Source organism: Solanum tuberosum, unplaced genomic scaffold (genome assembly GCF_000226075.1).
Source record: "Solanum tuberosum cultivar DM 1-3 516 R44 unplaced genomic scaffold, SolTub_3.0 scf00032, whole genome shotgun sequence".
NCBI lineage: Eukaryota > Viridiplantae > Streptophyta > Magnoliopsida > Solanales > Solanaceae > Solanum > Solanum tuberosum.
Window position 1 is genome coordinate 59,678 of NW_006238958.1, and position 11,796 is coordinate 71,473.

Sequence of the window (11,796 nt, forward strand, 5' to 3'; positions counted from 1 at the left end):
GAAAAAATGATGACAAAGCATATAATGATAAATTGGAGTAGATGACAGCAACCATGGATTATCTTTTCCATTGAAAATCAAAACAACCTGGAAATTAAGCAGCACTTAGCATATTATCCCAAATTATCATGTACAAGTATTATGTTGTATCACGTGGGTTGATGTATGCTTCTTGAAAGAATATTCTATAGGAAATCGCCACAGATATGCATGTAACTACATCAATCATACTCCGACAGCAGAGTTATGGCATGCATTATCGTAAGCTCTCTGTTAGTATTAATGAAAGGGACACTCTATTTAAAAACCAAACCAAAAATGTAGGTATGGCCATAACAAAGCCTGCAATAAGGTAACAGCTTTCCTACGCACCCATAAATGTTATTTTTTCGCTTTCATGTAACATCTTTTTTTCTTGTTGCGGCGTTTAATAGCCAGAACATGCAATATTTTTCCATGAATCAATCTCTCAACCTTATTTGGCCCCAATTCACTCAGGCCTCAGAACATTTCCATGTCAACAATCCAGTGTACAAGTCACTGGAAATTATATTTAACCTGTGATTGTTTTTTCCTAAACATGCATTGCGCGGTTTGCTATATTTAGGATTTTGTCAAAAAGTCTAGGCTCAATGTCATCAGCAGTGAGATGTAAAATGTGATATCTAACTGGTCAAAAAATGGATAGAAAATTGGTAAACAATTAGGATCACTCCATACTGTAAGCTATTAGCTAATTCCAAATAACAACTGATAATAGAGCTGTTTGCTCAGCAGATGCTACTAATCTAACCCCGATTACCGCCATTTTAGGTGGTAACCATGGAGTCCTATTATAGGCTGATCCTGTACACACACATACACACAATCCTAAACCAAAATGCTCGCCCGCTGCTTATACCAAACAACTTCAAATCTCAAAACAACACGAAACTACAAACTTTCTCACAAAATCCTAAACCTCCTTAGTTCAACACCAAGCTCCTACCATTTTAACACGATTAAGACTCCTTAGTTCAACACCAAGCTCCTACATTTTAACACTATTAACACGATACTCAAACAACATTAAAAACGTATAAAATCAAAAAGGAATTATGAACAAAATTCAACTTCATCAAACGGAGCAACTCGCGCGAAATTGAATCGGAATGACGTGAAATTCGAGGGATCTTAAGATTATTTTTGTGGACAGTGATAAACTAACCGGAGTTCTCCATCACTGTAGTTGCGAAGGTAGAGAGAGTTTCCGCTATCGAATTCCAGTTTCCAGGTGATGATCGTGCTTTGTGATTACACAGAGATGAAATGAGAGTAGTCGATGCTATTGTTGTATTGAGGTTTATATGTAGCTGATGAACTACAGTGAAGGGGTAGAAGTGGAATATATGTAAAAAGTTGCAAATGTGCCGTGTGCCACGCAACCCGACCCGGATCTTATCTCGATCTGGGCCTGCTTCAAAGGAACTCAACCCGGAATTTCTACTTTGGCCCAACACCACGAAAGCTTGTTTGACCAACCTGGAATAAAATCAAACGTATACTCTTCGGTTCAATTTATACTACACTTTTCTTTTAAGTTTCTATTTCAAAAAATATTAATTAAAAATAATTTATTTTCAAAAAATAATATTTTCTACTTATAAAATTACCTAAAAATAAATTTAAATCGCAAATTTTATAAGTGTTCTTTTTAATAGGGATATTGATGCATATAACAAGCATTGATATTATTTTCAGGAAGATTTGGAGTCAACTGTTTTTCATTCGTAATTGTTGTGCTGACTGCACAAAGGAGAGCACATTTCATATATTGAGTGTTTTGATTGTTAATTAAATTTGATTATTTTTTTTTTATATAATCTTGTTATATCACAACAAATCAAGGTTAAATAAAGTACAAGGCAATGAAATGGTGGTTGTCAAAAGTGCATGATGAGCTCTTTTTATATGTTGATAAATTTGAAATAATAGATATATTAAATGTATCTTTTTATACATTTATCTTTCAATTACATGAAATATGTAAAAGATAGAAATTCAAGGCATGTACTCATTTTATACATATTTGAACTTAATATAAGTTATTAAGTTAAGCCAAAGCTAAATGCGGAAGCAAAATGAATTTTCAGGCAATAGTTATATTATTAGAGATCACAATTGAGAACTTATGTTTGCTTTGTTGACTATTATGATATATGTATTAATATTTTTGTTGAAGGCTTGAACATACTTAAAGATAAGTTCAAATGCAATTCTAGACTAATACGATATTATCGTGAAATTTGACTATTTGATTGTCCCAAATCTAATCAAAACAATAAAAGAATCATCAGAATTATTATATGATAAGGCTAAATTTATTACACTGTCAATATTCTTACTAAATGGGTGAATGACTTAAAAATGTTTAATCTTTAATGAGTTGTTTCATTCCTTGACGTAACATCTCTTATTTTTGTGTAGTAACTCAATTGGTGGCATAAGGATTATTTATTTGATGGACTAAGTGAATAACTATTCTTAATATTTTGACTTATTACATATCGATTTTTAAATATACTATTCCACTAGTCGTCTAACGAGATATTAGTTAGTTCGGTATCAAGTTAGTAATGGAGTATCAGAAATCATTTCATTCTCAGATTTCTCATAAAATAATTTTTTTTTCTATCTCTACATAAATTAGTATTCTATAATCATGAATTACAGTAAAAAAAATATATGAAGGACTAATCTTTTAAAATGCACGCACATGAATAATTATTTAACAAATATTCACCTATACAACAACTTATTATTTCAACATTAAACGGGACTTTAGGGTTAATAATATGTACTTTATATATTTACACTAAAAATATAAGTATGATACTTCTTAATAAATTATTGATTTACTACTAAGAAAATTGAGTAATTTACTTCTATATCGACAGGTCATTAATTCGATAATCCAAGACAAATAAGTTAATGTTATGAACTTGTGATTGACTTGTTGATTGTGATTTGATTTTAAACAATTTTAGGTGATACATAAATTGAAACGAGAATTATAATTTTATTTTACAAAATTATTCATATTCGATGTTCGAAATTGTGTCCGAGCCCATATACCACAGCGGGCAACAGATTATAAATCGACTTTCAAATCCCTATTTATAGGCCAAAATTTTGGTTCATAAGCTCCATTAACGCTTCGAAAATAAGCTCGACGAGACACTCCAAATTACGTATTCGAGAAGATTAGCTCAGAGATAAACCCTAAATCGCAATGGAGAGTGCGTTCGCTAGTGCCTCTGCGATCAGCGACCAACGCCAGAAAATCGAACAGTACAAGCACATTCTCTCCACCGTTCTCGCATCAAGCGATATCCAACAAGCCAAGCAATTCATCGATCACAGTAAGTTTCTCTCGCTGTTTCATCATAATTTTGCTGTTAATTTCATGTTCATGTTATATAATTCTCAGCTAAAATAGATGTTAGAAGATTTATATTAGTCAGATTTTAACTGGTTTGAGATTGAGAGGTTGTTTGATTGAGGTTGTGTACAATTATGTCGCGCAGTTATAATCTCATCACAGTTTTGCTGTTAATTTTATGTTCATGTTGTATATTTCTCTGTTGAAATAGATGTTAGAAGATTTATATAGTCATATTCTAACTGGTTTGGGATTGAGCCATTGGTTGGTTGAGATTGTGTACGGTTATGCAGTGCAGTTACTGCCTCATTATAATTTTGCCGTTAATTCATGTTCATGTTGTATATTTCTCAGCTGGAATAGATATAGAAGATATATATAGTCAGATTCTATCTGGTTTGAGATTGAGCAGTTGTTTTGATTGAGTTTGTTTACGATTATGCAGTGCAGTTACTATCTCATCATAATTTTGCTATTTATTTTACATTCATGTTGTATGTTTCTCAGCTGAAATATAGAAGATTTATATATAGTCATATTCTTACTAGTTTGGGATTGAGCCGCTGTTTGATTGAGATTGTGTGCGATTATGCATTGCAGTAACTATCTCATCACAATTTTCTGTTAATTTTATGTTCATGTTGTATATTTCTCAGTTGAAATAGATATAGATGATTTATATAGTCAGATACTAACTGGTTTGAGATTGAGCCATTATTTGATTGAGACTGTACAATTATGCAGTGTAGTTACTATCTAATCATAATTTTGCTACTTGTTTTATTTTTCATGTTGTATATTTCTAGCTGAAATAATAGGTATAGATGATTTATATAGTCAGATTCAGCTGGTTTGCGATTGAGCCACTGTTTGATTGAGTTTGTGTACGACTATGCAGTGCAATTACCATCTCTCTGGCTGTCTAATCATATTTTTTCTGTTTTTTTTTTTATATTCATGTTGTATATTTCTCAGCTGAAATCTAAATACAAGATTTATAGTCAGATTCTAACTAATTTGGGGTTGAGCCGCTGTTGTTTGATTGAGATTGTGTACATTATGCAGTGCTATCGGATGACGTGCCCTTGGTGGTATCAAGACAGCTATTGCAGACATTTGCACAGGAATTCGATAGATTGGAACCTGATGTTCAAAAGGAAGTAGCACACTATACTCTCAACCAGATACAGCCTCGTGTGGTGTCCTTTGAAGAACAAGTATACTTTGATGTTTCTATTTTGTTTCTTGTCAGATTCTTGATAGCTCTTTTGCAGCCTATACTGAACGATACTTGGACTAATAGTAATGCCTTATATAGCTCTAAAATTTGGTGCTTCAGAATGACACTAGCATCAGTTTAAATTGTTTTTTAATTTTGCTTTGTATGTTGCATCAGGTGGTGCATATGTATTTGTAAGGGTGTAGCATTTTGATGTTTGTAATTTCGTTTCTTAGAACTTCATAACAAAACAACAAGAATGCTCTATCAAGAAAAAATACAGAAAGGAACATAGTATGTAGAAAGAGAACTATTGACTCAGCATGACAACATCTCTACCACCTAAAGAGAAGGCCTGTTTTGTCTATTGAAATATGTTCTTTTATTAATGATGGGATGGGAAGTACTTATCAGAAAGAAAGGATGGCAAATTTCTAAATAATTGTCTTTCAGAAAGTAATCTCTTTCTAATTGACCATTAAATTTAGCATCTTTATTTTTATTAAAACCAGTTAAAATAATAGGCTAGAAAAGAATTTGAGTGTAGTACCAGGAACTCAATACATGGGCCACAACCAACATTGGGACCATGGAGTTGTTTATTATGAAGTGTGTTTTTTGAGTTGATGTGTTGAATGGAACTATTGCATATTGACACATTTGATTCCTTTTTGATGGAAGTGATTTTAAGAACTGAATTTTGTGAGAGTGGGCTAGCACCAAAGTCACAGAATTATTTGTTTATCTTGTGATTTTCTGGAAATCATAGTCATCTTAAAATTTGATGTGTCTCGAGTATTTTAGTTTTGAGAAAATGGTACAAATGAAGGTCAACATTGGAACTCAGCATATTATCTGTTGTCATCAAGAGATCTCCACATACGGGTTCTTTTGATCTTTTATGCTTTTAATGCCCATTTCTAAAACAAAATTCCATCTTTTCAGGTGTTGATCATTCGGGAAAAACTTGCAGAATTATATGAGTCTGAACAACAATGGTCAAAAGCAGCTCAGATGCTTAGTGGCATCGATTTAGACTCTGCAATGAGGTCTGTGTTATACTTCTACTTATCTTTGCCTGCCTGCTGCTGCTTTTCTTTGAAACCTAAAATCTCTTTCTTTGCACTGCTTCTTCTGCAGATTTGTTGATGATACATTCAGAATTTCAAAATGTGTCCAAATTGCTCGTCTCTATCTGGAGGTTGGATTTTTCTTTTTCTTTTCTTTCTATTCTTCTGATGCCAAGTAAACATCTCCAAGTTAACGATCCTTGTTTGGTTTGGTGGTGCACCTTTCAACTTGCCTGACAATTGATCTGCTCTAAAGAGAAAGAGGCAAAATCAATCCATCTATATATGCGCTAGAGTAACTTATCAATTTTTTTAGTTGGTTAACTAATAGATAATATATATATATAAGAAAGCAATTAATTACTTGCTAGTTTGAGCTATAGGGCTTCGTTGTAGTGCAAGCGTATTGACTACGGGAATATTATACAAAAGGCGTACATAAAAGTTCTCATAGAATCTAGAATGAAGTTTTGATTCTGTACATGCCATATCATGAATTAGTAGTTGCTTCCAATTTAAAAAAAATGTCAATTGTGTCGAACTTTCCATTTTTGTAATTGTTATGGAATCTCTATGAATAAACTATAGTCCACACAACGGAGACAAAAAAACTAGGTGATTTTTTTCCATTTGTCCAAGCCTTGGTGGATAGAGTTACCGGTACCTATGTTGGTGGGAGGTAGCAAGTACCCTGTGAAATTAATCGAGGTGCGTACAAGTTGACCCGGAAACCACGATTATATAAAAAGGAGTTTTCCCTAGCTCCTTTCTTCGCTAGGAGGTCCACAACCATGTTTAGCTCTCGATAACTTGAAGTTCCTGCATAAGAGCTAGCAATTCAGTTAAGAGTATTTGTGGTGGTAGATATTCTCTCCAATCACCATTTATGTTTCGAATCATACCACCCTGCCGATTCCCCCTGGCTTAGGTTTCCTAATGAGGATCCGTCAATGTTAAGTTTGTTGAAAGTAGAAACCTTTTCCGGGAGGTTCTCAATTAATACTGATCGTGGTCTTGGAAAAAAAAAAGAGATAGTAAATGTAAGCATCTTCGAAGAATCATACTGGGAAAAAGAAAGAGGCCACAAAAGGAGTTGAGCAAGAGCTATAAGAAGAATGTTTACCTCGCCGACAGAATCGCTCTTCCCCTGTTAGAAATTTGGTCTAGTTCTGAATCATTAAATACTTTCAGGAACGTTAGTAGGAAACAAATGAGTGCACTGATTCTTTTAAGAAAAAGGTAACAAATGAATATGTAGCATGTGAGCTCCTTTCTATGTGGCATTTATTCTGCAAGTTGTACCGGTGTTGTCTTTCTTCTTGACATGTAAACCTTTTACGGTGCTAACGTGACTTGTTAACTAGTGTGCTATGTACATTCTAAGTATCTTGGTGTCCTTTCAATTGCATTGTTCTGCTTACTATCAAAAGGAAAATTAGAGTTGTAGATTTGGTTCCTGTACTGCTCCTATGCACCCTGCTATTGTCTGCTGTTTAAATACATTGATCTGAAAAAGTTCAGTTTACTTCCATTATTTTGGTTCTCTTTGGCATTCTAAGTTTCTAACAGTGTCCAATTCCTTGTTTGGCAGGATGATGATGCAGTTAATGCAGAAGCGTTTATAAATAAAGCTTCCTTTAAAGTTAACAACATTAAGAATGAAGTATTGAATTTGCAGTACAAGGTTGTTATCATATGATCTAGGGCATTTTTAATTTTTGAGCATGTCACTGTCACCAGCTAATATGTCAACTATTTCCTGAATGATTATTTCAGGTTTGCTATGCTAGGATTTTGGATTTGAAGAGAAAATTCTTGGAAGCTGCCTTGCGTTACTATGACATTTCTCAGATTGAGAAGCGACAAATTGGTGACGAGTAAGTTTTCCAGAAATACTATTATGTTAAAATAATGCTTCTCTTGACCTTTTTTTATTATTTAAAATTGTCTTGCTAGTGAGTGCATATTATATATTTACAAGCTCTTAGGAAAAAGGTAGCGGACACTTTAACTCTTGGTCTTTGTGTATATGGGCACTTCTTGAATTCAATAATTCGTTGTCAATATAATCTGCGATCCAAGCGGAACTGATAAGGTCCACGGCTTAGGAAAACTAAGAGTATGCTTATGTTCCAAGATCAAAGGTTTAGCTTTTGTCTTGAATAATGTTACACACATCCTGATGTCTGTGATCTTTGTTGTTGGTACTATGCCTCCATTATTTAATTGAGCACAGCATGAAGCTTAATGATTCTTTACGCTACAGAGAAATTGATGAAGCTGCCTTAGAGCAAGCTCTGGCAGCTGCTGTGACGTGCACAATTTTGGCTGCAGCAGGTCCTCAACGATCTCGTGTACTTGCCACACTGTACAAAGTAAGGATGCAATGACTTAGAGCTTTAAATGTTTTGATTGTTATTGTCAAAGAGTGCAACTAATGGGCAGGTTGTTGTGGAAGTTGTCTTTTATGGAGTTGTTGAATTAATGATTTAATGATATTTATTTATTTGAGTTATTGGGATTAATATTATCATGGTTGTATCTTGAATTATTGAAGTTATTATTGTCATTTGTAATTATGATGCTATAAGCTATAATCCTTTCTATCTTTACGAGGTAGGGTAACCGGGTAAGGCCTGCGTAGACCCCACTTGTGGGATTACGCTAGTATATTAGTTGTAAGCTATATTCCTTTCTGGAAATCATGGACTGCTAAATTCAAAGAATATTACGCTTTACCTTCTTCCTTAAGCCCCCAGAGTTCGCATCTTTCTTGCGCTTTTCACTTTAGTAACACTGTTTGTAATAACTAATAACTGTATGAACTTCTAATTCAATGATTTGATAATTGTTCTCGTTTGCCAAGAATGTGAGACCACTCATGGGAAAGGGCAGGTGCATAGCACCAAGGAAATGGTAACAACTAACCACAAATAGGTGATTATGTATTTATATTTGGAGGACATGTCATTCTGTTGTCTAATATCTGCTAAAATTTTGCTGTTACCATAACCTTTGAAAATTTGAGGTTAATTAGTTTTCTCGGGCAACTTCCAGTTTAGATCTGCCATCATGTAGTCATATTTGTATTTTTTTTATGGGTCTCAAATGACTGCCTACACTGATCCCCTCCTATGTGCTATTTGTTCAGTTTTGCTATAACAATTTTTCTTTTTTTACTTATTTTGGATAACAGGATGAGCGTTGCTCCAAATTAAAAATCTACCCAATCTTGCAGAAGGTACTTCACTTGCTGCTTCATACAATTTGCATAGCTCTGTCTCCACTCTCTTTTCTTATACCGAGTTGCCTGTATGCTATAATCTCTTTGCATTTGAGTGTGGATTTTTTATGTGCATATAGTGCTGTGTCAGATTTTTTACCTAGATACTAATTTTTTTAAAATTAAGTTTTGTTTAATTTGAAATATTCAGGTCTATCTAGAGAGAATCTTGAGAAAACCTGAAATTGATGCTTTTGCAGAAGAGTTGAAACCACATCAGGTTCCCCCTTTTTTTGGGTATTGCTTTTTTTCAAAATGTCAAAATACATTATCTGATATTCTTGGTGTATCTTATTTTTTGTGTTTCCTGCAGCAAGCACTTTTACCTGATAACTTCACAGTTTTGGATCGTGCTATGATTGAGCATAATCTCTTGAGTGCTAGCAAACTTTATACAAATATAAGGTAGAAAGGAAGCTTATATTTTCCTTGTTTGTGATTTAGATTTTTCATAGCTCATGCTTTTCTATTATCTAAGCTAATCCCCTCGTTGATCTGTGACAGTTTTGATGAGTTGGGCACTTTGTTGGGCATTCCTCCTCAAAAGGTACCTAATGATGTTGCCAAGCTATTTTTCTTAATTTTTGCTGTTCTTGAGCTAATTTTTTGGGTTTTGTTGTCAACCCACTATCCCGAGTTGGTGCATAGCAGTTGCAACTGCTGTAGGAACTATATGAAAATAGGAGGTTTTAGCCTTTTAGAGCGGTAGGTGGCTCATTTAATCTATTTGCAGTAATTCTTAGTGTCCCCTCTGGACCATTTATTGGGCTACATCTAATCCTTAAAGCAATTATCAAATGAAGAAACAGATAAATTGTTTTCTCATGCTATGCTGCAAATAGCATCTCTCCATCATCCTACTTATGCATTGTTTCTGGTGTAAATCCACAAGTCAAGTTTAAACTGTAAACGCTATCAGGATGATAAAGAAGATGATATTATTTTGAATGCATTTTTGAAGTTGATTCTTAGTCTATTCTATGCTGCTCAGCCTTTGAGGTCTTCTAGTAGAAATCTGATTTTGAGAAAAAGACGTTGCTTCACAGTATTTGGACATGCCTCTCCCATTCTCACTTATTGATTTCCATTTTTTATGTACTAAGATCAGTTTGCTGTTGTGCTTGCCTGACAAGTAATTTAAACACCACACAACCAACGCAATCCTACATGTCAAAGTGTTTCCATACAAGTAATTTAAATATTGTTTCCTTCACAGTATTTGGACATGCCTCTCCCATTCTCGCATATTGATTTCCATTTTTATGTACTAAGATCAGTTTGCTGTTGTGCTTGTCTGACAAGTAATTTAAACACCACGTAACCAACGTAATCCTACATGTCAAAGTGTTTCCATCACTCTTTTTGCTTGCCATGGCTGTTTTGGGTACCAAAATCAATTAACAACTGTGCGGCTTCATTTACATCTGTAACTAATTCTGTTATAACAATTTTTGTCATGGAGGCTGAGAAAATTGCTTCAAGAATGATTTTCGAAGATAGAATGCAGGGATCCATTGATCAGGTAAATTTCTCAATTAATAATGCCATCTACACATTTCTATCTTTGTCCTTAAAAAGAAGAGGAGATGATATTGGGTGATGACTTGTCACTGGCTAACTTTAGGTACAGAGTGTCCATATATGCCATATATACATTCTTGAATTCCCTATGCTACCCGTAGTGCTGATAGTGAATATGCTTGGATTGTAGTTTGATGTGGAAGATATTATCACACATGATAAATTTGTTTTTAAGCCATTGTATAGTAATTGTCAATGACTATGCACACGAGATGTATTTAACGAGCAATATATGCAATATAATATCAAACTACGATAAATATGGTTGGAGACAAAAAATGAGTTCCGTTGTAGTTTTAGCATCTATTGATTTAAGTTGATTTAATTGTCAGGTTGAGGGCGTCATACATTTTGAGGATGACACTGAAGAACTGCAACAATGGGATCAACAGGTGATGTTGTTTCTAACATATGCTTGGAATCTACCTTATGTTTCTTTTCTCATGGAAATCTACCTTTTTCTTTTGAATCCTAAAAAGGAGAAAGGAAAAATTACCACCCAAGGTTGTGGTTCATTGATCAATGATGTCTAATTTTTTTAATACTAGACTCACATTATCAGTCTCTAGTTCTAAAAATATTCATCAGAACTCTCTTTGATTTGTTGACAACATGATCAATTTTTAATATATGTTATATAACATTTTCCACTCACCATCAAACACTGAAAAATATTTTTCATGAAAAATGACTTTCGTCATACCAAACATTGTCTTTCTTGTTTTCAAGGTTTTATTATTGAAATGATACTAGTGCTGACAAAATTGCTAATCTTTGCAGATCATGGGCCTTTGTCAAGCTCTCAATGATGTTCTTGATAGCATGGCAAAGAAGGGGCTCCCTATTCCTGTCTAGTTTGTTCATTTTGTGGTCATTTTTGAAGAATCGAGTACGATGCTGATACACTCATTCCTCATACCATTTACTGTACTGGCGTCACTCTATATTCTTTCACCAGTTTTAATACTTCGCTCGGAACTCATTTGTCTCTAAGTTAGTTTTATATTGTACATGACACACCTCTCCTCCAAGTTCAATGGTTTATTATGGATATAAATGTTAATTTTGTTACATTTCTCTTTTCATAGGATACTTCTAGGCATTGTATTCTATTCAAATCATAACTGGTTAGTTTGTGCCATTTTCCCAATTTTACCTTCACTTACTGATTATAAAAATGAGCGGATATGAAATTTTTCGTTTGCACTCAGTTGGGGTAACT

At 33.9% G+C, this 11,796-nt stretch overlaps 2 protein-coding genes across 2 annotated transcripts in view; one reads left to right on the forward strand and one right to left on the reverse strand.

Annotated features, from left to right (window-relative positions):
- The window catches only part of LOC102582927 (uncharacterized), a 15,220-nt gene extending 13,879 nt beyond the window's left edge, over positions 1–1,341 (reverse strand). The window contains exon 1 of the mRNA XM_006341854.2: positions 1,208–1,341. Within this exon, the coding sequence (XP_006341916.1) occupies positions 1,208–1,220 (13 nt within the window). The 5' untranslated portion in view covers positions 1,221–1,341. The remainder of the gene's footprint in view (positions 1–1,207) is intronic.
- A 1,787-nt stretch (positions 1,342–3,128) lies between these two features.
- LOC102583259 (COP9 signalosome complex subunit 4) lies at positions 3,129–11,715 on the forward strand. Its single transcript, XM_006341855.2, has 14 exons — positions 3,129–3,401; positions 4,487–4,638; positions 5,586–5,689; positions 5,781–5,841; positions 7,302–7,394; positions 7,487–7,587; positions 7,977–8,085; positions 8,907–8,951; positions 9,145–9,213; positions 9,307–9,398; positions 9,498–9,540; positions 10,456–10,515; positions 10,907–10,966; positions 11,355–11,715. Exons 1-14 carry the CDS (start codon positions 3,272–3,274, stop codon positions 11,427–11,429), a joined length of 1,194 nt encoding a protein of 397 aa, XP_006341917.1. The 5' UTR covers positions 3,129–3,271; the 3' UTR covers positions 11,430–11,715.
- The last annotated feature ends 81 nt before the right edge of the window (positions 11,716–11,796 follow it).